General features: G+C 51.3%; 1 protein-coding gene across 3 annotated transcripts; it reads left to right on the forward strand.

The window, feature by feature from the left end:
- The first annotated feature begins 1396 nt into the window (after window positions 1-1396).
- Window positions 1397-24392, forward strand: SLC17A9 (solute carrier family 17 member 9). Of its 3 annotated transcripts, none has more exons than XM_080404417.1 (13): window positions 1397-3374; window positions 11859-12056; window positions 13599-13738; window positions 14394-14493; window positions 15288-15418; window positions 16234-16330; window positions 17349-17445; window positions 19569-19656; window positions 19973-20007; window positions 20570-20685; window positions 21149-21204; window positions 21584-21613; window positions 21719-24392. In XM_080404417.1, exons 1-13 carry the CDS (start codon window positions 3259-3261, stop codon window positions 21880-21882), a joined length of 1368 nt encoding a protein of 455 aa, XP_080260543.1. In that variant the 5' UTR covers window positions 1397-3258; the 3' UTR covers window positions 21883-24392. The 3 variants fall into 3 exon arrangements, with proteins under 3 accessions (XP_080260543.1, XP_080260545.1, XP_080260544.1); XM_080404418.1 differs by lacking the exon at window positions 1397-3374 and adding an exon at window positions 3410-6923; XM_080404419.1 differs by lacking the exon at window positions 11859-12056.
- Window positions 24393-26541: the final 2149 nt, after the last annotated feature.

A 26541-nucleotide genomic window follows, 5' to 3' on the forward strand; every position in this document is an offset into this window, starting at 1 on the left:
GCTACAACAGGTTGAAACAGGTTCTGACCTGCACTGCAGATCTCTCTTCCATCCTGAAGCAATGTCACCGCTCAGTGTTTTTTGGTGCTATGATGTTCTTAACGAAAGGGGATGAGTAGGGTTTGTGAGCAAGTGTCTCCAGCCCTGCTTGTCAGCCGGTTTGGTTTACGGGCTCAGCTGTGCAGACCCAAATCTTAGCAACCTCAAAGCAACCAACCAAAGCACCCTCAAAAGGATTTGTACTTACCAATGGGCACACTGAGGTGCTAGAAACTCTCAGTTCCTTTCCTCCCTCCTCCTGCCTTGGTATGATTACGTGAAGGATGCTGTTGGCCAAACTGTCAGTGGGCTGCATGTTGATGCATTCAGGCACCTCAGAACCAGAAAGCCCCATGCGCTCTCTGATGTTAAATGGGGATTCCAACAATGTTCTGCTGTCTTGAACCCACCTGCGTGAATATCTGCGTGGGGGTTGCTCTTCATTGAAAAGCAATCTCAACTTGCCAGCTTCCTTGATGGCGTGCTTATTTTTCAGCATGTTGTTTGCAGCAGTTTTGCAAAGCCGTGTTACTCAGCACTGGAAACCACGTGCGTGTTCTTCCGACTGAGGGCTGGACAAGCTGCGTGGAACCTGTGTGTTGGTTGGCAGGGAGCTCTCAAGCTGCAGCTGGGCCGTCCTTCCAGGAGACAACGAGCGTCTTTTATGGAACATGCGAGCCTATTTCCCCTTTCACACCCCTTCAGGATTTGGCCTTGATCTGTGCTTAACTTCATAAAGTCTTGAAATAATACAACCGTGGTGTGGATAAACTTCAGTGATAGTAAATGCTGGCTCAAATCCTAACCCAATAATCTTTTGTTTGGTTTAATCTTTTGACAGGTTAAGCTGAACAAAGGAAAAACTAGAGGAGATTGTGTTCTTGCATAAGATTATTTTCTTTAGTCAGCACCTGTCTTCTGAGCTGATTCCATTTGCCATTTAATCAGCTCGGTGGGAGGTTTGCTTCCAGAAAATTATGCAGCAGTAAAGGAATGATGTGGTTTTACTTTTTAAACTTAGTTATGTACATGTGATGGCTGTTACACTCAAACACCTTTTTTTTTTTTTTTTTGACTGCAGCTATTTTTGACAGTAAAACTAGCTTCTTAAGTGAGAAGCAAATTAGTCATAGAAGCTATTAATTGAAGAGGTGATATTGAGCAGTGCAAGGAGAGGAACCAAAGAGTGCAACAAATAAAGAAAACTTTGTGCGATGTGCTCGATTTCCAAATTGAATCAGAATTTTAGTAAGTTGGTAGCCACTGTTGGAGGTGCTTGTATGCCACAGCAGCGAAGCTCATACCCAGGTTTGGGTTAGTAAGTTTTGTGTATCTGTGATTCGTGTACCATGTTCTTTTCTGAGCTTACTACATTCATTTCACCTCTGTAGTTACATCAGCACTCATCTCCCCTCCTGCCTCGAATTAACATAACTCCAAACATACGCTATTTAAAAACCCCAAACGTATTGGACGATGGTTTTGACTTTTGGCTGCACTTCACCATGACTTGGCTCCCTCTTCTGGAAACGGGCACAGTAGCAGAGTGAGTAAAAATACTTCATAGTTTCCCGTTTCCTGCCCAAATAAAGGGAGGAAAGCCTACAACTGGGTGAAGACAAACTCTGTGGTTACTACACGTGGTTCCTCTCAGGTTCTGCTTGCAGCAAAATTTGTTGTGTTTGTTTCCCTCTGTCGGCAGCGGGTCTATGGGACTGTGTGACTGTGCCACAGCCCTTCTGGGTAGATCTCTCCTCTGAGGAAAGAATGCTGCAGTAAAGGACAAAGTACAGTTTTATGATTTTAGCTTTTGTCAGCGCTGGTGACCTTCTGGAGTTTTCTCCATGGTGTGTGAGGAACCTTTTTGCTATCTCACTCTCTCAGGTTCAGTTTGGTAATGCTGCTACCCCTCTTAAGTAGCTAACTGCTCCAAAATATTTGTTAGAAGAATGAGGGAATGAACTTGTTAGTCTGCTAAAGGCTTCATTTTTAACCAGCGTTCGCAGGCTGCTGGCTGCAGGAGGAGCAGCTGGAGATGCCGGTCCCACACCTGCACCTGGTGCCTTTTGGTGCTGCCCAGAAGCTCTGGTACCTTCTCCCAGGGCCATGGACGACCTTGGTCAGGCTGTGCCGGAGCTCCTCCAGCTTGTGCTGACCTGAAGCTTTGCCATGGCTGCATCCGAGTTGCCACTGGCCACAGAATTACCCGAACAGTGTCTTCACAAGGCTCCTCCGCCTGCTCATCCTATCCCTGAAGTGAGTCACAAGTCCTCTTGTTCTGGACTGCGATAACCATCACTAATTACCTGTTTCCATAAAGGAGCCTGATTATCTCTTTCAGATGCTTACAGCAAGGCAACAGCTCTAGCCAACAGTTAAACCAAGCTGTAACAATACTTATTCTGATTTATTTTTTCCTTTAATTCTTTGGATGGGAATATCATATTCTGTTCTAATCCTTAAAGGGGGCTATAAGAAAGATGTGGACAGATGTTTTAGCAGGGCCTGTAGCGACAGGACAGGGGGAACGGCATTAAACTGAAAGGGTAGGTTTGGATTAGATATAAGGAAGAAATTCTTCCCTGTGAGGGCGGCGAGGCGCTGGCACAGGCTGCCCAGAGCAGCTGGGGGTGCCCCGTCCCTGGCAGGGTTCAGGGCCAGGCTGGACGGGGCTGGGGCAACCTGGGCTGGTGGGAGGGGTCCCTGCCCGGGGCAGAGGCATTGGAACTAGGTGGTCTTTAAGGTCCCTTCCAACCCAAACCTCACTATGATTAAAAAGCAGAGACACTTCGCCACCTGCACACCTACAGAAGCTGGAAATTCACCAAGAGCACAAGAAGTGTTGCACTTCCCGGGTGCCAGAGGGAGAGGAGGGACCCTGGTGGGGGTCAGTCCCGCTGGATTTTGCCGGGGAGCTGGAAGTACTCACGGGGGGAAAAGAAAAAAAAAAAGGGAAAAACCCCCACACGCGTGTGGGAGATGGATGGAGGGAAGGCTCCCGCGGCGGCCGGGCACCTTCCCCCCATGCGCCCTCCGGGACCGCTGGTTCGAGGCTGCCCCAGGTCGGCTCCCGGCCCCGGTGCGCCGCGGGCGGCGGGACTTCCCGGAACGGCGCGGCGGGCGGCGGCGGGCGGCGCTGACACGTGGCCGCGGCGCGGCGGGGGGAGGGAGCCGGCGGCCGCCGCGATGTGAGCCGGCAGAGGCGGAAGGGCTGCCCGCATGGCCGCGGGGGGCGGCGGCAGGAATGTGCCGCTGTGCAGCGCCCAGCACGGCCCCCGCGCCGCGCCGCTCGACGGCATGAGGAGGGATGGCGGCGGGGACCCGTACTGGTCCAGGTAAGGCTGGACCCGCTCCCGGGAAAGCTGCTCCCGTGAAAGCTGCTCCCCTACTCGCAGCGCTCGCTCGGGACCCCCCCAGCCCGGCATCCCCCGGCCGGTCCCCTCCGGCCCCGGTCCCCGCCGCAGCTCGGGCAGGGTCAGCCGGCGGCCCCCTCTGATGCTGCTCCTGGAAAAGATGCGGCGTGGGGCTGGAGGGGGCCGGGCTGTCACAACCGCTACCCGGAGGCGCCCGGCGCTCCCCGCCGGGCAGCGGCCGCCGCTCCCGGCTCTCCGCTCCGCCGGTGCGGGGGGCCGGGGGACGCGGTGGCAGCGCCCGGGGCCGTCCCCGCCGCCTCACTGCGACGGGGCGGGGGGAGGTTGCGGGGTTACCGTGGAACACGGCGGGGAAAAGTCCCCCGAGCTTCTTGCTGGCCTGAGGTCAGTTATTTAAACGCGGTACCGCCGCTACGGGGTTCTTATCGAAATGTGCCAGCAGGGATGTTTGTACTGCTCACTGTAATTCATTTGGATAAAGTCTGGAATAGTAGCTGGGCAGCGGCTGAACAGCACAAACTGTTCCTCAAGTTAAGTAATTAAAATACTGTTAAGCACAAACTGACGGCTTTTAGCAGCCGGGGTGTAAGCCGAGGCGGGGTGCGCAGTTTGTGGAGCAGAGGGTCCGAGCCAGGGTCCGCGCTGGGACACCTGGGACAGTGCTGCCCCTCGGCCACCGAGAGTCACCCGGCACCTCCAGCTCGGGGTCTGCCACTTCTCCCACCTGAGCTGGCGTGACTCGCTGATTGCAAACTGGAAGTGATGGTCAGAGGCTTTTCCAACCTGGGAGCCCCTGGACTCCACTGTGTTGCCCCCACGCTGTTGGAATCTGGTTCGGTGTAACCAGCCTGCCCCGGGGGTCCCGCTCCCCTTTGCCTTCGGGCCGGTGTGACCTGCGGTGAGCTCGCGCGGGCTCAGGAGGGTGGAGGTGACATCGGTGCCAACGCACAGGAGTGTGCGGCCGAAGGGAGGGATTGCCCCTTCCCGCAGCAGTTAGCCACTGGATGAGCTGGGATTTATCGCCAGTCGCTTGCTGCAGTGGCGGCCGGCCGAGAGCCGGCCTCAGTCTGCCATCCCGAGAGGACTTTTCCCGCAGTCAGAGACACGGAGCTCTAATCGAACCCACCCTCAGCTCAGGAGTAAGGGGGTAGGTCTCAAAAGCAGTCCGCTGGCACTAGGGTCGCTTAAAACTTGAAGATTCTTTCCCTCAAAAGCACTTGGGAAAATCCCTTCTCTCTGTCTCCCCTTTTCTAGCTTTTCCCTGAGTCTTTGTGAAATGGGAGCGCTGGGAGAGAAAGAACCCCATGCCAGATTTTCACAAAGCAAAGTTTCCATTTAGGTCTTTTTCCCCTAGAAAAAAAGATTTAATACATTTGGCCAGAGTGAACACTTCAGTTTCCAAAATCTCTTCGAAAAATGCAAACCATCGATAACACTTTCCAAAACAAAAGCGACTGCTGATGAGGACAGTCTGTTGATGAAGACAGACGTATTCTGAAGCAATCATTCTGACCGTCTTCAGTGCTGCTAGTAATTGAAAGAATCCAGTAAATGCGAAAGAGCAGCAGGATAACCATAACTGCCATCAGATCATTGTCTATATTGCTGTAGTTCACAGAGCTGAGATCGTGTCCCGGTTGTTTGGTGCAGATGCACATGCGTGGTCTCAGCCCTTGTCTGGGGAGGCTTCATGGTCCAAAGCAAACTGGACTGGTGGCGGCTGGGAGCCACCAGGGGAGAGCAACTGGCCAGATCATGCAAGCAAGTTGGTCGGGTTAGATACAATACCTGGTTGGGTGGTTTAAAGCCGATTTGGCAGACAGTTTTCGAACAGTATATGCAACTAAATAGCTCTCACCATTTCCAAGTAATGAGCTATTGCCACGGAGGCAACGGTTTGGAAGTGGGGGAAGTGGCATGGGCTCTCCTATGGTGCTGCAACAACTGACAGGCCAGGCAGCCTTCCAAGACCTGTCTGCGCCATCGGTGCAAGGAGAGATAAACAGTTATCTTGGCAGGTTCATTTTTCCGTCTTTGTTCATATTGCTTCTTCTTTTGTCCTCCCTTTTCTCAGCTGGCTTTTCCTTCCTCTTCCACTGTTCTTGCCCTACGTTTTATCCTGCCTCTCCGGCTGCCTTTCCTGAATTTTTCTGCAGGTCTCCAATGGCTCCATTATTACACATCTCCTCTTCCTCTTCCAAGAACAACACTTGGGTATTTCTGTTTGGGGCTTCCGTTTATGTGGTGTGCCTGGACATTTAGATAGCACTTTTTAATGGAGATCTTAACTTGCCAGAGCAGGACCACTTGGGCAATAGATGTCTTTAAGCATCTCTGGTTTAACTGGGGGAAGACCCAGCGAGAAGAGAAACCAGTTGCTGAAGGCTGCTCACAAAGCCACTGGCAGATCCAGCAGAAGGCATGGGGCTCATGTTTTGGACGATGCCTCCAGGAGAGAAATACAACATGGAAAATTCAGTGTGTCCTGGGAAGCGAATGACTCCTGAAACCACTGCATCTCCCTGCCTCTGGCTACACCTGAAGTCAAGGGATCATTACAGCAGTTTCTTTAAGCCCTAGAGATAAAAGGAGCTGTACCACCAGCCACCAGCTGGTCTCGGTCACCTGGCCGTGCTCTTTGCCTGGAGCCAGTGGTCACGTTGTTTTTCTGCATTCCATGCCCTGATCTTCTGTCAACACCACGTTACAGCTTTTGTTCCCTTTTTTAATTTTTTTTTTTGGCAGTTGGGTTTTTTATTGTACAAGTTCCACACCCTGGTTTTAATTGTGACCTTGCTGAGAACTTTTCTCATGTAGAAAATACAAACAAGACAGACGTTTCACTCCTGGCTGATCCACGTATGCCCTTAGATCAGCGTGCAAAGCACGTGTGCACTTCATTATTGTGTTTTCCCACCGCCTCCACCTGGACTTAATAACTATTTCCAGCTCATATGAGCTGCTGAAATCTAATTTCATCTTTGCTTTTGCTGAAAGCAAGAAATGAAGAGAGGGAATAAACCCAGAGCCGTGTTTGCTGAACACCACTCTGTTGCCATCTGCGGCTCTGCGGAGGGAGCTTGTGCACCGGAGGCGGGCAGGAAACCAGCAGCTTTCCCAGCAAAAAAAGCCCTGTGTCCTCTGTGCAGCCCTTGTTGGCTGTTAGCTGGTGGGTTGAAAAAAACAAACCACCACCCTTCTCTAAACCCCAAAGCTACTTTCGACAGCGACAAATCATTAGCTTGGAGCCGGTCTGCAGCACGACAAAATCAACTGGAATAAGGGGGAAAAAACCAAACCTCTGTCTTGACAAGCGTGTTAGATTTTCAGGGAAAGGAGAAACTGTTGAGAAAAACATGGAGAGAAAAGTGAGAGGACTGTCAAACCAGGTTAAAAATAACTTCCTGGGTATTATCTCCTTGCACAGGAGTGTCTGCACGACTGCTGTGGTTACGCCACGTTAGTTGTACTGTGGTTGTGTTGGAGAATACTGTGAATTAAAGCCATAGGCAGGTAAGCTGGGCAAGAGGTTTGCAAAGGGGGATGCTGCCGTGAGGCTGGGAATGGTGGGGAGGAGGGAAGGGTCCCTAGGCTGTGGTGCGGCCGGCAGCCAGGCACAGGGGTGACCACAGGCACCAGCTGTCCATGCTGGGGACGTTCCCCTGGGAGATGGCCCCATGCTTGGGCTCTTGGGTGCCCTTGGGTTGGAGCTGGTGGCCCTCCAGCATGGCTGGGAGCTTGGTACCATCACGGGGGCTTGTCCCCATCCTGCTCTGGGGTTCTGCAGGAACGGGCGAGTGTATGCTGCTGGTGGCTGGGATGAGCGAGAGGGCTGGAGGTGCCGGAGGTGGCTCCAGCTGATGCACCCGCTGTGCATCTCACACAGAGCTGGTTTTAGTCCCCTTTTAGAGGAGGGAACTGAGGTGGAGATGCCCTGGGAGTGGGCGGTATGCCCCACTGCCAATACCTGTGCCCACCTTGGCCAGGGCGCAGCTCCAGAGCCCATCAGGAGCTGCAGCTCCCAGTTCTCCCACTTCCAGTTCCAGTTGTGGGAAGCACCCACAACCCCTGCAGATGGCTTCTGGCCAAGAGCTGTTGCTGGAACAGACCGTTTGTAGCCTTGCAGCTCAGCACAGCTCTGTTACTGCCTGATGGTCCAGCCTGGTGCCTTGAAGGGGGTGCTGAGCTGTGACCTGACAGCCTGAACTCCAGCAAGTCCATTTTAACAGTGACCTGCAGTGTCTGCAAACAGACAGACCTGCAGGCTGGGAAGGAGGGAGGCAAGTCAAGAGAAATAAAGTTGGATAAATATTTGCTCTGTGGCATCTACCGGAGAAATTCCTCCAGCAGGAAAACACACTGCAAATAAAGATACCCTGTGCTGATGGCTTGCCTGCCACGGCGGGGCAGCCGGGCTTGGTTTTGCCCCTTTGGGGCTCTCAGACATCCTTGAAAATGAATCTTAACCACTGTGCCCTGGGCAGGGGACCCGTTTGGCTGGTGGGAGCCTGGTCCCAGGGGAATGACTGGATGCTTGGAAGCAAAACTGTGACCACCCAGTGCCCGGGGCCCCATTTGGAAGAGGAAAACCAAGGGACATCAGGCAGGGCTGCTCAAATCTAGGGCTGCTGCCATACAGAAAGCCGCCCAGGAAGAGTCATTAGGGCTTGAGCTAATTATAGTCTGTCTGGGTGGTGGTTGGAGGGTTGCAAAATAGGAAGTGTTTTGTAGCTGCATGGCTGCTTTGCTCAGTAAAGGGGGTCTCGGTGATGTGCAGAAGGGGATGCACCTGCGGTGCCCGTTTCTTGTAAGCAGCGAGGCATGGCGGGTCGGAGAGCGGGTGGGTGGCGAGGAGCTGCCACCAGCACGCGCCACCCAATTAAGTCAATTAGGTGGCTCGAGACAAGCCTCCGGTGATACACCTGCTGATGGTTTGGAGGTGGCTGCCCCCTCTCTGCCCCACGGAGCCAGGGCTCAGCTGGGATCAGCATGGCGCTGTGGGGAGATGCTCAGCCTGTCCCGGTGGTAGGTGAGACGGGCACGGTGGCACTGATGACACCAGCGGCTGTGACTTCCTCAGGTTTAGATGTGCTTTACTCTGACTCACTTTGGTTATCTCCAGCAGAGATTATCTGTACCTCCCTCATCAGGGAAGCTATTAGATTTAATTTGTTTATGATGGTAAAGCTCTGCTTCTCGGATGGCTGGTGTTACCTACAAAAAATACTGTTTGATTTCTCATTAGTCCTTCGTTTTTGAAGGAGAGCTGTAGTTCTTCCCCTTTGTGCTGGTGAGGTTTCTCCTGTAACCTTGGCTGTTGTTGTTTTGCACTGAGCAGAACATTGACTCATCGGCAGCCGCCGTGATAACTGTAATTAGGAGCAAATGCATTTACAAAGCTTTTTCCTCTGATGCAAGCACATCATTGTCCTTGCAGAGAAATAATTCTTGCCATGCTTTTAGGTGGGTGTGGGCAGCTAGTGATTACATTTGACGCTCATATTATTTGAGTGGATTTTACTTGCTGGATATACTACCTACAGAGCAAGTGGTAGTCTGAAGCCACCTTCATACTCCCACTTGTTTAGAGCATAAGTCCCTACTGATGCATTTAGATATATAGGAAAAGAATATAAATGTATAGAATGGAGTAGTAATCAAAAAGAGCATTGAGACTGTGTCATATACCCAGAGACTTATTTAGTGCTTTTGAAAAAAAGAATAAGAGTCAAGAAAAAAATATTCAGAGGAGTTTTGTCAAAACATCAGCTGGGGAGGGGGCTTGTTGGGAGCACGTCTGTGCTTGGCAAACCCTTCGCTGCTGTGTCTGAGCTGGGCTTTGGACGGTGCCTTGCTTTTGCAGAGCCACGTGGCGCTGTGCACCCCGCTCCCCGCAGGTCAGGCTTGGTTCCTGGATAGCCCCGCACTGCTGGCACGGCAGCCTCCCCCTGCCACCCCCAAATCTCCTTGTGTACCCCCAGCACAGAGGCTGGGGGCACTCTGCTTGCCTCATCGGGGTGAGAAAAAGGGCTGGGAGCCCACAGCATCCCCTGCTGCCCCTCCGCCCTGCAGCCAGAGTGGCTCTGCAGCCTGCTCATTGCTTTTTGGGGTCCAGTCCGTACCACCAAACTGCGCTCCCCCCCGCACCTTCCTTGGGCACCGGCATTGCTGCATGTGGGTTTTGCTTTTCCTAGTTGCAAACACCCACAGGAGGGAACAAACTTTGGCAATATTATAAAGAGAAACAGAATAAAGCCCAGTTCATTGAGCTGCACTGGTCTTTTTCTCTCTGTCTTCCACCTTGCACAGCCATGCAGGATTTAGGGCCAAGGAAGAATCGTCAATCTAATAATATCCCGTGAAAATGCTGCTAAACTCATCAGAATAACTGCTGGGAGAGAAGGCAGAGCTCAGCCCCGCTCCAGAGAGTGAGAAAGTTCATAAAGGTCTCCCTTTGCTTCAGGGTGAAAAGCACAATTCAGAAAACTGTCTTCATGGCTAAATAATAGGAAAACCCTATGCATGGCACAGGCTGCTGCATTTTACTTGGTCACCTCTATTGTTGCAGGTCCAGTAGCTCAAATTAATCAGTGCCATGCTGCTGTAGGTAATAGGAGAGATTATGGCCCTGGGCTGGCAACAGCCCATTGCTGTGGGTGCAGAAGCACTGGTTAGGCAGGCGTGGGTCGGTCGCTTATAGCTGCAAGCATCTGATCTTGGGTTGTCTTGAGGCATCCCTCTGATGCGGGTTCTCCGTGACGTTTTCCATCAACAGTTATCCGCCACCCGCTCTCTGCCTCTGATGAGGGATTTATACCCAAAACCTCCTGCCTGTGTCATCCTGCTGGGTTGGTCTGCCCCCAACATGCAGCATTCAGAAGCCTTTGGTTTCGCTGCGCTTTGCCGTGGCAAACTGAAGGCAGTGGAGCTGCTGCTCCCGGAGCTGGATGGGGCAAGAGATTAAAAAACAGATCACAAATTTGCAGCAAATGAAAATCTGATTGCTGCACATCTTCCTCTCGATGTAAGAGCAGGAGGGTGTCTGAAAGTGTTTATCAGCCAGTTCAAAAGGCTGAGGCAGGTCAACCCTTGGTTACTTACTCCTCCAGCAAAAATACATGAGGTTTGCTAGTTCCTGTGTTATTTCGTACGTTTGTACATGTGCTCAGTGATGGTGGTTCCAAGCTTCAAAGCACCAGCTGAAACGCTGCCAGCTCCTCCTGCCAGAGGTTGGCACTGAGCTGCTTATCTGCCTCATCAGGAAACAACAATAAATTCCCCTCCGATGTGTACAACTGTGTACAACTGCCCGGCGTGTTCCGTTTCCCGTTGTGCCTTTGCCTCCCTCCATGACAGGCCATTTGACACGTTTACAGACGGGTTTGTGCTGTGTGGGATTAACCTACATTTATCACATTCCAGCACGGAGAAATAAATGCTCAGTTTGGTATCAAAAGTGACCCCGGTTGTTTCCCGTGTGGAAGGTGGGTGTGTGATGGTGGGATGCACAGAGGTGGGAACACAGAGGTGCTCTGGCCTCTGGGTGTAAAAATAACCAAATAGAAATCACACAAATACTGGGTGTTCTTACTAAGCTTTTAACTCCATAATTCACAGATAAAGGGGGACCCAGACTGACGTTAGTGGGGGTTCACCTACACCTGGGGCTGCAGCCTGCAGCAGGGCGGGGTCTGTGCTCCAGAAGCCCTGCTGGCTGGGAGCAGGGGCAGATTGCCTTCCCACTGGTTGCCAGCCTGTGTCTTCTGCAGGAGTGCTTTGCCTGGGGGCTGAGTACTCATGCATGGAAAAAATACATTCTGTTAACATGTTATTACTGATATTATCTTAAAGTTCTTATCAGACCAGGCTGGGTTACTTTTCCCATCTCTCTGGGCTATTCAGCCCTATCATGTCTTGTCTCTCACTAAAGAATTCCTCCTCTCCCTCCCATTTAGGAAGGGTAACCCACCCACCACTGTGCGGAACGGATAGGAATGCCAAATAACAAATGTTTGCTACCAAGATGGTGTGTCTCATGCAAATGTTCCAGCTTCATGCATTGACCTTTCCTTTGTTATCCTTAACTTTTAAAGAACAGTTTCTAAAGCTTTTGTTTGGGGAAAAACGCAAACATACCACACTTCCCCCCACCTTTCCCTCCATCCGCAGTCAGTGATGCCCAAGCAGCCCATCCCACCCTGCAGCCCATGGACAGATGTTATTTTGTTGCTGGGCTCAGTTAGTGCTCAGGATGAAAGTTAGCATCCTTCATAGAAGTCACCAGATGTGATACGCTCTGTGTCAGAACCATGGGCCACAGGGGGATTGTGCTGACCTTTATTTTATCAAGATACACCCAGCTTGCAAGCAAACCAGTCTCGCCGTGCATGGATCTCCCATGCAGACCATTCCATCTGCCCTTCCCCATCTTCCTGTCCATCCTTGCAGGCCCGAGTCCCGTGTCTGGACAGTGATGCTGCTGCTGGGGACGTGCCTGCTGTACTGCACCCGCGTCACCGTGCCCATCTGCGCCGTCGCCCTGAGCACCTACTTCGACTGGGACAAGAAGCAATCCGGCGTAGTGCTCAGCAGCTTCTTCTGGGGCTACTGCTTGACGCAGATTATCGGAGGACATATCAGTGACCAGTATTGGAAATTATTTTCATGTTTTCCTCTGCTCAGGCTTTTTAAATGACACTTCGCTTGGTTTTGACCTCTCAGGTCCAGCCTTGACCGTGGCTGTGCCAGGTTTCACCCTGGGACAGAATGGGTGGAAGGGTGGAGCGTGGTGGTGGGGAGAAGCTCCATGGGGCACTGCAGGCTGCTCTGAAAGCAGCTGAGGTCTCTCCATCAGCCTCACTAAGGTCTGTAGCTGATTCAGATAGGATGTGCCTAGTTGTGACTGTCCGATTAGATTCCTGGCTCTTGAAATTGCTGCTGTGCTTATAGGGCAGCACGCTCTGAAGGATTTTGCAGAGGCAGAATCCCCAGCATCATCATTACAGCCTCGGCAGTTCCTGCAGACTGGCTGCCAGGAGAGATCTGCAGTCATGTGAACTGACACTCAGACCGACACAGGGTTTTTTCACCTGGAAACAGCAAAGAGCACTTTTATACCAGCATAATCTTTCCGATGGAGGTTGGTTTTAGGGCGGGTTCAGTAACTGGAATAATAAAAGCAAACCCACAAGCTTACATATTAAGCTGGTGAAAGAAATAGTGGGTGTAAAACAGACCTTATTTTAGAGAAGTGATAATTGCTGATGCTCTTTGCATAGTTCATAGCTGCTGCTCACCAGGAGCGTCATTTGTCCATTAACAGTTTAATCCCAGCAGTGCTGGACAGCCATTTGGGAGGGTTTATAACTGCCACAAGAAGAAATTATTTCCTTTTTGCAAAGAATACAGCTTCTTTCAATCTGATCTGCACAGTCTATCTCTGTTTTCCATTCAGCACCTCCCGTTTTTCCACCCTATATTCTCATGCAATCTTTTCACAAGCAAGCCCCCATCAGGGTTTCCGTCATGTCTGGGAAAACTAAGTGTCTCCATTTTATCATATCAATTAAAAAGCAACTTCCCCAGCTAGCAGTAAGGAAAGATCTGAGTAATTACCTGCTCGAATTCCTTTCCCCAGCCACCCTATTCTTAGTGAGGAGGGCTTTCCTATGAAATCCTTGGTGAGGAACACATGCCTGGAAGGAGTACATTATCCATGCAGTGCACTGTGCTGTTTCATTATGTTCCTTAATAGTTTCCAAGCAAATGTCTGCAAAACCCCAAATGTTAACAGGCAGAGCTGGTGCAAAAAAGCAGATGGAAGGGTAAACACCAGCACTGGTTAAGAAAAGCAGAACGGTGACGGCAGCTTGGGCTTCCCCGCTGTCGGAGACCTGAGCGCATCAGTGTGGTGGTGTCCTGGGGGATGGGGTGGGATAGGTGCTGGTGGCCAGTGTCCCGGTGAGAGTGATGCCTGTGGGATGCTGCTCCAGGGCAGCAGCAGGTGGGAAGGGAGGAGGTCAGAGTCCAGCCCAGGGAGCTAGAGGCGTTTGTGAGAGAGGAACAAGTGTGACTGAAGGGTTGCTCTTAAAAACAGGCTAAACTGGGAAGACCACTTGAGTCTTGACTGGCGGGCCTTGCCCTTTCACCTTCCCCTTGTTTTTTGATAACATGTTTTCTGTCTTCCAGAATAGGTGGTGAGAAGGTCCTCCTCCTCTCGGCATCAGCCTGGGGGTTCCTCACGGTCCTCACTCCGCTGCTCACCCATGTCACTTCTGCACACCTCGTTTTTATGACCTGCTCCAGGTTCCTCATGGGGCTGCTGCAAGGTGAGACCCCTGTCCTGAGCACGTCTCTGTGCCTGCCCACCCAGGGGCTTCCCAGCACAGGGGCTCCTGTGCACTAAACTTGGCTGCAGCTCACGGGCTTCGCAGTGCGTGAACCCATCTCCTGCATGTTCGAGCACCCCGCTGCCTCAAAACTGCCTCTGCAGCCAGAGCTTCTGCGAGGAAAAAGAGTGACACATCTAGAGAAAGTCGCTGACAAATCGTTCCCCTGTAGGAATCTCTACCAGACAAGGGCTGCTGGCTTCTGAAATCATCACTGTTGCTGTTTGATTTTCCACATTTTAAAACTCCCTCAAAGCACTTGGGGAAAATTGGTCCTTGCCAAAACTTTTGGATAATCTGGGGTGATCTTCCTTCCCTCTTGCTGAGCTGGGGAACCGCTGGGATAAGTGCATTGGCACTGATGGACTTAGAGTAGCAGCAGTGGCGATGGAGCAGGATTACGGAGAAGGCACAAACACACCTTTCATGGTGATGGATTTACTCATTTTATTTTATATCCCTGTTTTGAATTCACCAAAGGTATTGTTGCTTTGTCTCGGTGTTTAGCTCCTGTTGGATCTTTTAAATTAGCTTTTGCTTCACTCCTGAGGGTGCAGGAGCCTGACTGCTCCCTGTCTGCTCTTGTTGCTTACAGGGGTGTATTTCCCATCCCTGGCCAGCCTGCTGTCCCAGAAGGTCCGGGAGAGCGAGCGAGCCTTCACCTACAGCACGGTGGGGACCGGCTCACAGTTTGGGTAAGTTTAAAAAGAGCAGCAAGCGGCAGTCTCTGGACGTCACACGTGATGAAATGCCATTAAACAGTTGGAGGCAAAACTCGCAGCCCAAAGTACACATGGATCCCTGGGTCCTTGAGGATCCTGGCTGCAGCTGAAGAAGCCTCAGGCAGTTGCTGTCATGCATGTCAAGGTTTTGCGTAGTTTTGTTTTCTTTCTTTTCAAGCCAGACTTTGAAGAGTGTTTGCAACATTTAATTGCTGTGGGAAACAGCCTGATTCAGTAGGAAGAGCAAGGGTCAGCCTGAGCCCGGTCATCTCTCCTCTCTGATAGATGGGGATAATATAACTTCCCCATCTCCGCTATTCTGGATGAGAATTTCCTTTCTCAATGCAAGGGTGGCTTAAAAGCCAAAGAGAAGTATTACTGTCTTTAATCACTTAGTTTTCCAGTGTACTCATTTCTTTTGCTGATTTATACATTCTCTGAGTTACTTTCTGCACACCAGCAACCCCATTTTCTTTCCCGGATGAACATGTTTCGGTGCAGGGCAGGTGAGCGTGGGGTCCCTTCGCTAGTCCCTCTGTCCAGCTGAAGATCTGGCACGAGATGCCCTGCAGGGAACAGGGCAGGTTGCAGAGTTGGGGGGTGAGTGGGCAGGTGGGCAGTGCCTGCACACACAGCGACTGGTGGCTCTTTGAGGTGCATTTAGTGACAGGCAGCATCCACCGCAGGAGCATCTCATCTCCCACTGATGCATGCAGCCCGAACGCTCTTAGCCAGACCTATAAATCCGAGCGTGGTTTCCCCCCCAGGACGCTGGTGATCGGCGGTGTAGGATCTCTCCTCCTGGACTGGTACGGCTGGGAGAGTGTTTTCTACTTCTCTGGTTTTCTCACTCTGCTCTGGGTTTACTGCACCTGCAAGTACCTCCTGAGCGAGAAAGGTAAGTCCAGCTGCCTTCATCCCTCGGGCTGCCAGCGCTCCAGGGCTGCAGGGCACGAGTGGTGCCTCTCCGTTACCTTCTGCAGACCCCCCGGATTTTCAGGAGCATGCCCCATTTTACAGGAACACCTTTTGTTCGGATGTCTTCTATAATACACGCTGTCTCCCTGCCAAGATGCTGTACCCAGAAACAGGGTTTTGAGCTCTTGCATTGCTGATTTCTGATTTCAAGTCCCAAGCTGCATTGCATTGCTGACGAGAGCCTGATCTGGCTCCTCAGTACTCTTAAGCACCAGTGAAAACACCAAACAGAGCATGATCTTCAAAGTGGATTAAGCTAAAGCAGGACAAGATACTTATTCCAAACTAAGAGCATCTACACAGAGAGCTTTTAAAAACCAGTTAATCCAGAATATCTCTTCCCAAATAACTGTCTGGGAGTAATTCCCCATACGGGCAAACCATTACACCTGACTGCAGCATTATGAGTGTGAGCGTGGTATGTTGGAGCTCGGCTCGTCATGAGCCTGGTACCTGGTACTGCACAACGTGCAAACCCGGTCCCTACCCAAGGGATTTTTGTGTAATTATAATGGGAGATGCAACATACGGGCAAAGGTGGATGGATGGAGAAGTCAGTGGGTACAGTGGAAATATTTTGGCCAATGTAATAAGGTGTTTTCCTGAGCATTCAGTGGTGGTATAGCCAAAACACAAGGGTTAGAAGGAGATTAGAGGTAGCTGTATAGCGGTCCCCCAGGACTGTACAGCAAGTTACGGATCCAAGCTTGCCTTTGTCTGTTTTCTTCCCTGCAGACCTCATCATCCCTGTAGACTATTTAATGAAAGGCCTCTCGATATCCAAGCAGACCAAAGTTCCCTGGAAGCAGCTGTTTAAGAAGGCACCTATATGGTAGGCAGCGGCGGTGGCCCCGAGCACCGGCAGGGCTGGGGAGCACCCTCCATCCAGGGGCTTTTTCTCCTCTCTGTGCTTATTTCTTCTGCTTGTGTGTATCTTGTCCATTTATTTATGTGTTTGGGAAATGTGATCAGGTTTTCTAATCCCTTCTGTGTACAATATGTATATATAAAAAATACAATAATATACATATATACACATAATATATGTATTATATATATACACACAATAATAAAATATATTTTTTATATATATATGTGTGTAAGAACTAAAAAGATAAGCTTGACAAAAGGTGGTTTATGTTTTGTCTGGAGGAATGTCAGGCTTAAATGTTACTGGCGAGTCTCTTGCCCTCACAGGCTATTCCCTGGGTGAGTCGTGCGCTCCTCCGGCATGATATTCTCCACTGGTCTTGTTAGAAATGCTGCTTCTAATGAGCTCCTAAGAATTGCTGCTCAGGGGCACTGGCTGGCACAGGCTGTGTTCTCATTGCTGGCAAAACAGCTTTTTAATAGCTGGGTTTTCTTTGGGATGCCGCATGAGGTACTGAAGCTCATCCAAGCATGTTCCCAAGTGCCGCTTTAAGACGGGGAGGAGGGCAGTGGGGCTGCAGGGCAGCAAGCCCGTTCCTGCCTTGAATAACCACGGAGCATCTGCTGATAACAAATCCCTAGAAAACCCTAATCAAGACCTCCTGGAGCAGGACAGCCCTTGCAGCGCTGGATGGGACTGGTGGGAATTGGACTTGCACAACGGTGGCTGCAGTTAACCTCGCCTGAACCATCGGGCACCTGCTCAGGCGCTGTGCGATGAGGGCAGCCAACGAGTGATGCTGCAAGTGGCGAGCCAAAAGGAGTAGTTATCCGTGAAAAAAATCTCAGGAAGTAGTTCTAGCGCTGTGAGAGATTTCTTTAGAGACCAGGAACTGAAACATTGGGTTGCTGGAGTGCCCGTGTCCCACCCAGTGTGACATGTCGTTCCTGATTGTTTCCTCTCTGCTGTGTATTTTCAGGGCTGTCATCGTCGCTCAGCTTTCTACGGCCAGCACGTTTTTCACCCTCCTCTCCTGGCTGCCAACTTTTTTTAAGGAAACTTTCCCCGAGTCAAAGGTAAGTTGGCTCTGAGACACAGGCATTGCCGGTCACCATGCTGGGTACCTGCCAAGGGGTCGGTTAGGGAGGAAGGTGACGGCAGGGGGATTTGGGGAGAGCAGGTTGGGGGGCAGGGGGAGCTGGGAGGTTTCCTTGTGGCGTTAGGAGCTGTTACCCCCCTGCGCATACATCTGGAGATGTGAGCATCCTCCCTCCAGGTGTCTAGTTGCTTGTTTAGGGATGCTGAAGTGAGGCAGAGCTGAGGCACCTCCCAGGCAGGGAAGAGAGGGTCGCCTTTGGTTTTTACCTCTTGTTTTCTGAAGAAAGGGTGGGTTTTGAGTGGCACAGAGCTCATGACATTACGCTGTTGTAAACAACCGCCATTCACTCCTGGGTTTTCATGGTTTTTTTAGCTGTACTGACATTATATAGCTCAGACCTGCCTGTGAAAATTATAATTGCCATTAATAACGTGCAATTCAAGAATACTATAAAAGCTTCCCTCTCCTCAGCACAAATATGTTCCCATTTTTCAGAAACCTAGGCAATAATACTCTTCTGGGCTGAGATTTGGTATTTTGATCTTGTTCTCAGAAACTCAGACAATCTTTTCCACAACGGCTCTGTTAGGTTTTTGTAATTTCCAGAGCTGCTAATAAATGTTTTTTCACATTACATGTATAAGATGCTTTATGGCATACTTGATATTTATATTAAAATCATGTATTAAACCGGCAAACATATTGTTGTGACAAGATCTGTGCACCTCGAGTAATGTGCTTGTGCAGCAGTAATTTACCATCTGTTAAGCATTTTATCACGGTGCCCTTATGTAAGATGCTCTATGTAGCGTTCCTGCATCTGATAATCGCTTCATACGTTTTAATAAAATGAGGCTTGAGGATGCTTGATTTTAAAGGATGGATGATAGTTCTTAGTGTGGGGAACCTATGTCACCTACTGGTCAGAGTTCCTTTTTGAAGTTGAGCTGCCTTCACCACTGCCCGAGCAGCTGCCTGCAGCCCGCCTGGACGGGGTGGTGGAGGTCTTTGGGGATGGGGGTGATGGAGGGCTTTAGAGATGGGGGTGATGGAGGGGTTTGGCTCATGCTGCTCAGGGTGATGGGCTGTGGGGATGAGACAGGGGCAGTTCGTGTGCTGGGATTGACACGCTGAGCAACCCCAGCTGGTGTTAACAGACACCAGAGACGCTACCCCACAAACCCTACGGGGTACCATTTCCAAAGGTGGCCAAGACCCAGCATTTCAAGGCACTGAAAGATGCAGATGGACCCTAGTATCATTTCCAGGAGCAGCTGAAACAGGATTATTGAAACCCAAGATTATCCAGCCCTCCCACGCATCCTGAAGCCAGGCGAGGGAGGGATGCCTCTGTGGAGTGATGGGCTCTGGGCGAAGGGGGGAGATGCTGGGGACGATGGGTGGATGAGTAGGTTCAGCCAGCTGAGATGAAGCCCAGCTCAACCCACACTGATTTCAGCTCCTTGTGGGATCTGGGCAACAAAATGCCTCTGAGCAGCTGTAATCCAGATGACCGGTAATCATCTGTGATTACAACTGTAGCGTAGCTCGCTTATTGGAAATAGGCCAAAGTATGCTGCTACCCGTAATGTTACCTAATCCTGGCATTAGAAAATCCTGCTATGTTCCCTCCGCTTCACAGTAACGCTGCTAATGAGGCTGAAGCTGATGTTGGAAATTTTGCCGGCAGCTTTACTGATGACCCACAGGGCAGAGTAAAATCTACAGCTCACTTTCCAGGGCTCTGTGGCTCTCTGCCACATCACCTTGCTGGACAGTAAACTTTGCGATGTTTAATCCCTCTTTCCAGAGCAGAGAGAGCTTTCTGCCTCTCCCCTGGATGCAGGGTCACCAGGGCATAAGCAAAGACAGCAATCCTACGAATGCTACAGCCCTGTGATGCACCTGCCACCCTACTGACTGGAGTGGTGCAGGGTGTAGCTGAGAGCTCGCATTGCAAAGTGGGTGGAGATCCTGCAAAAAAGTCCTGATCACTTCATTTTTTTTTCTTTCTACAGATATCACAGACTATCAGATAAAATACTTGCAAACAAACTGAGTTCTGACAGCAAACCTCTCTTGATTTTTGCTCCCTTTCAGGGCTGGGTGTTTAATGTAGTCCCCTGGCTGGTTGCAATTCCAACAAGCTTGTTCAGTGGATTTCTGTCCGATCATTTAATCAACCAGGGTAAGAGCTCTCTTGGCTTTTCCTCAGCTCTTATTTTATGTGATGTGGAAAGAGGACCTGGGTGGGAGGAGGTGGGCTTGTTGGTAGGGAGAAGACCCAGCAAATAGACAATGTGAGGTTCTGATAGGAAAGCAGAACAAATACTCCAGGGTCCAAATCCATCCATGTGTTTGGGGCTGCCTTTGATCTCAGTCACAATATCCACCTGCAGATGAAACCTGGCCATCTGAAATCCACTTACCCTGTGGTCTCCTGGCTGGAGATCAAGGAGACCTCGTGAGCAATGCTTAACTCCAGCTCTCCCTTTCTCTTCCAGGGTACAAAACCATCACCATTCGTAAGTTCATGCAGGTGAGAGAGCTGAAGCCACAGGAGAGGCACCCAGTTACCTGCTGAGCTCTGCTTACACGGCAGATGAGACCTCTCGGGGAGCTGGGCTGGTGGTTACGGGTGGAGAGGACAGGTTTTCTAGCTTTGCAGATCGATTGGTGGTCGGCATGTATGGGAAATGAAATCCCGGGGAAAACCCCATCTGAGGAACAGAGCGTGGACCAATGGTAACATGGAGCACAGAGGTCTGTGAGTGCCCTGAAGAGGTTTTCTGGTTGGCAAGGGCCAGCCATGCGCTGTCACTCCAAGTGACCCCTTAGATACTGAGGAATTAGCCGTGCAAGGTTGACCAGAAATAGAAATGCTGGGTGAGAGCACAGCGTATCCTCTCCGCTCCGCAGCATCACACCCCTCCAGACAGACCTCTGACACAGAAGGGCAGGACACCAGGGAAAAAGGCTCGAGAAGCACCTGGTGCACCTGAGCTCTTGCCATTGTCAGAGGGAACAGTCTGTCCCTGAAAGGAGTTGCTTTCTCCCTTACAGAAAATGTGCTATGCTATTTAATTTTCCCTTTCTTCCAGGTCATTGGCTCCGGCGTCTCGAGCATTTTTGCTTTGTGCCTGGGCCAGACCTCCAGCTTCTGCAAAGCGATAGTGTTTGCCTCCGCCTCTGTGGGGCTTCAGACCTTTAACCACAGGTAACGGGAATGGCAGCGGCACCAGCTGTGCCCTCAGCCCTCAGCCCACGCTTGGCGCTCGAGGGTCTCGCGGGCGGCTGCCTCCGTCCTGACTGTGCGAGAAAGAACTGGCACTCGTCTGAGCATCGTGTGGTGGTCCCTGTGGGGCCGGTGGAGTTTGGTGCCCACTGGGTTGGAAATGATCCAGCAAACCTCTAGCAGGGGGAGGGGCTCGCTCCGGCAGGTAGTAGGGAGCTGGAAGTTGGATTTTGGCCCCTCTGAACGCTTTGAGTTGAATCTGTTTTCCTCCTGGTACTCTCCTGTGCTGCTTCACTCTCACTCTCTTCCCTCCTTCCTCCTGCCAGTGCCATTTCTGGTCTAGGACCCCTTCCTTCTGTCGGACAAACTAAACGCTGTGTAAATGATGTGAAAGCAGTCACGCTCCATTGAAACGGCCCTTTTGCCCTCTCTTGTTTCCCACTAGCGGCATTTCAGTAAACGTGCAGGACCTGGCCCCCTCGTGTGCTGGCTTACTGTTCGGTAAGGGTCCTGGGGGGGTTGAGTTGTGCTGGTGTTGGGGGGATGCAGTTGTCGGTAAGGTCTGAGCAGGAGCAGCTCCGTGGCATGCCTGCTCTGTCTGTGTGGTGATCCCTGCGGGCAGCGCCTGTGCCAGCGTGCCTGCCGGGCGGTGGGATGCTTCCCTGTGCCGGGCGATGGGATGCTTCCCTGTGCCGGGCGGTGGGATGCTTCCCTGTGCCGGGCGGTGGGATGCTTCCCTGTGCCGGGCGGTGGGATGCTTCCCGGTGCTGGGCGGTGGGATGGGGCTGTGTCACTTCTCCCTGCCATCAGCAAGGCGTTTGGCTCGGATGAAGCTGCTTGCACCTTTTTTTTTGGAATATGCAATTTCTTTTCTTTACAGGTGTTGGGAATACAGGTGGAGCCCTCCTAGGTAAGGTGCCTTCCTGCAGCTCATCCTTCCCTGGGGAGCCCTCTCCTCGCAGGCGGGCAGGATCCAACCCCAGAGCCTTTGCATTTCTCTTCTCTCCTGTCCCAGGTGTCATTTGCGTGTACTTGGCTGGCTACCTGATTGAAACAACTGGCTCCTGGATTGCTGTTTTCAACCTGGTGGCTGCTGTTAACAGCATTGGCCTCTGTGCGTTCCTTGTGTTCGGAGAGGCCCAGAGGGTGGACACAGACTCTGCATACATGGATCTCTAGAGATGACTCCAGCAAGCAGCTGAAGGACAGGGGAGCGTCACATCTATGTGTCATTGTTGCACAAGTGCCAAAGAACATTTCTTTTTTTTTTTTTTAGGTGTTTGACAGGAAAAAAATATACTGAGACCAAGTCTATAATGGGTCTGGATGAAACCCATGGGAGAAAAGAAATAGAGAGTTCATTTTTTGCTCAGGGCATAGCTGATGGCCCGCCAGAGCCATCCAGCTCGACATCTCCACTGAGGATACGGCCCGTGTGCCCCAGTCCATGTCTAGTGGACAGACCCATGTGGCCAAAGCAGCATACCCGGCTTGTCTCCGCAGGCTGCCGCGGTTTGTGTGCTCTGCCCTGGAGCGGTTCCTTGCTGTGCCAGTGGCAGGTCCCTCCATGCTCTGCTGTCCTGGACCACAGGGAGGGTCCTGGCTCTCGAGCTGCCCCGCCACACGTGTCCTCTGAACTACACAAAAGGAATAATCCAAACGAACGTACCTCTGACCTTAACCCTCCCGTGCGTGCCTTCATTTTGCAGTCTGCTCGGCCGGTACATGCCAGGTGTACAAGTTGTGAGATGGATTCAGGGCAGGTCCTCTGGCTGGGCGCCCGCTGTGGACCCAGGGCCGCGAGGTTGTGTCAGTCCTGCCTGCACCGCGCTTGAGCTGAGCCCCGAACCCTGCGGCCATCCCGGCGGGAGGGCAGCGCTCCAGGGCTCCCTCCTCTCCTGGGGCATCTGCTCCAGCCCTGAGTGGGGATGGGGGTCACCTCCAGTGAGGGCAGAGGGACGCCGCAGGCACCCGTGGCCAGGCTTTGCTGGGCTGACCTTGCGGTGTAGGTGCAGCTGAGGAATCCCCCGGGAGCTGTTTTGCCATATGCTGTGAATGTATAGAAAGAAGCGGTCGTATTCTGTGCTGTGGACCTGACTCCCAGATGCTTTCTGCTCGGTGAGACGTGTCCTCCACGTGCTGTCAGAGCGGCGCAGGAGATGTTCCAAAGAGGCTGCAAGGGGCAGGTCTTGTTCCTACGTTAAGTATAAAGCAAATTTGTACATTGAGGATCCATAGTCCTGGGTGTGGATCCCTGCAGTTCCCTGTGTCAGAGGGAAATACTCAGCTGTACACGCCTCTGAGCCTGATTGTCTTAAGTTATTTATAAATATTTTTAAATTTAAGTACCAAATTCTATATTTTATGGACTTGAGGCCTGATTCTGCATGCTTATTTTGGGTGGTACTCCCACCAAACCCCACAATATTTCTAGAAGGGAAGGATTTACCAGCCTGCAGTTTCTGGTTTTGTAGGATCTATTTTAAATGTGACATTTCATATAGAAGCAAGTCATTGCTTTTCCTCCCACCCCTTGCTTGCAGCCTGGCAGGATCTCTTTGATTCCTCTAGCCCTTACCAGAAAACTTCAGATGAGCCTTGGGAGCACATTTCCCAAGGGACCTCGCTGTGCAGCGAAGCTATAGGTTTGGATTCATCGTCCTTGAAAAAAATAATTGTCCCCTGCTCCTCCTTTTGTTTTGGCTAAATTTCTTCTTGGAAGATACGCTGGAGCCGCGTTAAGTTTCTGAATAGCTGGGTTTGTAGTGAAAATACTGACAGGCTTTTAATTGCAGAGACACTAATGTGCCACTAAGCTTAAGCTGAGTTACTCCTCAGTATTAAGAGATAAGGATGCAACTGCCTGATGTCTTTGGGAAAGAATATAGCATCAGTGTGGCCCGACTGGGGGCCAGAGAGATAAAGTATTTTTTTCTCTTGTGCTTTTTTCTCTAAAAGGCTGGTTGCTGCCATAGGTGCCTGTGTCTGGGGTGCTGCAGAGCCAGGACACACAGATGCTGCCGGGAAGCCTCCTAAAATCAGTGGGTGAAATGAGGAGAGCAGGCTGAGCAAATGCAGCCCAGGCTTGCCAAAGGGGCCCGAGGCTGTGCAGGCATCTCTGCCAGCCCTGTCCCTTGCCCGGTCTGAGCAGGTTAGTTGAACGGCCTTTTCTATAGCGACATAGGTTAAAAAAGGTGGTGGTGGGGGTTGTTTTTGAGTTTGGGATTTTTTTACATCTTCCTTGGCCATTCAGTGTTGCAGGTCAGGAGCACTAGGCGTGGATGCTGGTCCTCTTTGCTGGTTGCACGGTTTCTTGTGGAAGAGTTGATGAGTGTAGATCACTCATGTTCTAACCAGGCAGCTTGGCCACCCCTTGGCTCTGCAGGCTGGGAACTTGGGAACTAAGAGCTTCAAAGGAAAGTTGGCATTGCTGGCTGTGCCTTCGTTGTAAGCCCAGCTAACACTTTGCTGGGCTGTCCAGATTCTCTCTCTCTGTAAACTAGCTAATAAATTAAATATTTGAAGTACATTTGAGGCTTAGGTTGCATTAGGTTTGCACCTCTTTGGGAAAGTACTGAAACCATTTTACACAGCTGCACTATGACTTCTTTAAGCGACCTTGCCAAAGCTTCTGGCTGAGTTTTTGTTATGGAAGGACCTAAAAAAATAAAGGCAGCAAATCATTTGCACACTGTCTGATTTTCCTTTGCATGCAGAGATGCTGTTTTGTGTGATCAGTAAGGGACAGACAGAGCTCAAGTATATTTAATGTGATTAACCCCCTGGGGCTGGTGCGAGAGGACGGGGAGGCTGTGCTGGGAGAGTATCGGGGCTGGCAGGTTTTCATGGCATCCCTGCGTGTACTTGTGCATTGGACCTTGGAGGACATCTAGCAACATCTTCTCACTTACTTTGCAAAAATGACTGAAAAGTTGTCTTGAGCAGAGCTGCGGTCAGTACAGCACCAGGAGGCATGGTGCAATACCAAAGTACTAACAGAGATGAAGCAAGTCTTCGGTGGGGTGGGATACAGCCCTGCAGACAGGTCACCTTCCATCTGGAGATGGTGCTGAAAAAAATTAAATACATGGCCAACTTTTCTGCATCCTCCCTGATCGGTTCGAACTGATGCCAACAGAGGGAGCTGTTAGATTTGGGATGTGGCAGCTCCTGGCTGGCTGAGAGCTGCTGAGCCTGGCACAGCTGGCACGGCGGGCACAGCTGGCACGGAAGGTTTGGCTGGCACAGCTGGGCACAGCTGGCACGGATAGCATGGTTGGTATGGGTGGCATGGATGCTTTGGCTGGCATGGCAGGCACAGCTGGCACGGATAGTGTGGCTGGTATGGCTGGCACGGATGGTTTGGCTGGAACAGCTGGGCACAGCTGGGATAGATAGCATGGCTGGTATGAGTGGCGTGGATGCCTTGGCTGGTATGGCAGGCACAGCTGTCATGGATAGCGTGGCTGGTATGGGTGGTGTGGATGGTTTGGTTGGCACAGCTGGCACGGCAGGCATAGCTGGCATGGATAGTGTGGCTGGTATGGCTGGCACGGATGGTTTGGCTGGAACAGCTGGGCACAGCTGGCATGGTTAGCATGGCTGGTATGGGTGGCATGGATGTCTTGGCTGGCAGAGCTGACACAGCAGGCACAGCTGGCACGCATAGCGTGGCTGGTATGAGTAGTGTGGATGGTTTGGCTGGCACAGCTGGCATGGTGGGCACAGCTGGCACAGCTGGGCAGCAAGCAGAGCCTGGCTGTGCCAAGGAGCAGCCCTGGCTGGTGGCTCTCGCTGCTGGAGCCTGCCCTGGGGGCTCCCAGGACTCGCTGTCCCAGCATTCGCTTTCCCTCTTCATTTGGCAATTGTACAATGTAGTGTGGGGCTGGGAGGAGCAAAAGTTTGGGATTACATTTGAGAAGGAGAAATAGCCACTAAAGGAATTTTAAAACCTCATCTGTCATGCAATCAAGAAAATATCTTCAAGGACTGCAGAGCCCACTAATCTTCTCAATGTGCTCTGAAAAAAACAACATGACACTCAGTGGTACGAAAATGATGCTGAAGATAATTTAGCAGAATGCAAGTTACCCTCAACTTTTCCTGTCCTTTTGTGCCTCATAAAGGTATAGACAGCCCCTGACACACACACACGAGTTGTTTTGACCTGAAAAGCTCTTAAGAAGCCACAGATCCACTTAAACCCTGCCCTGTTCTCCTTCATGGTATCCTGCCACTGTGTAAAGCCTGAGAGAACAGAAGAGCCCTGCCACGTTCCTTAGGCTGTCTGAGTCCCTGGGCTACCCTGTCTGCCCTGCTGGATCCCAGCTTCCCAGCCTGCCCGCAGCAAGCAGGGTCAGGAATGGTGCGAAAGGGACTGAGAATCTGGGACTGGGCTTAAAGGCTGATTAATGACATGTACATCGTGTTGTTGCTGTGGTTTGGAATTGATGGGTCGGTTTGTATTTTTTGGGGGCATATTCGATAGCTGGCTCTAGAGCGTTGGAAGGATACTGCTTTGTTACAGTTTGTATAACACTAAATCAATAAATGCATTCAAGCAGATGGGAAGCAAAACACCGGAGAAAAATAGCATTATTTGGAGGAGAAAAGTGATAGCAGAGACCACTTCTCAGTGATGCTTTCGCCCCGAAAACACAAGCAGATGCTCTCACAGCAGAGACCTGATCTAACATCCACCTGCCAGCTCCCCAGGGCTGGGACATGCCCCAAAGACACCGCCGTTCTGCAAAGGGCACCCAGCGCCGTAACAAGCAAAATATCAGCCTTTATTGCAGCCGTGACCTACTGCATGGCACGTAATGAGGAATTTTCCAT

This window comes from Falco punctatus, assembly GCF_963210335.1.
Source record: "Falco punctatus genome assembly, chromosome: 10".
Classification (NCBI taxonomy): Eukaryota; Metazoa; Chordata; class Aves; order Falconiformes; family Falconidae; genus Falco; species Falco punctatus.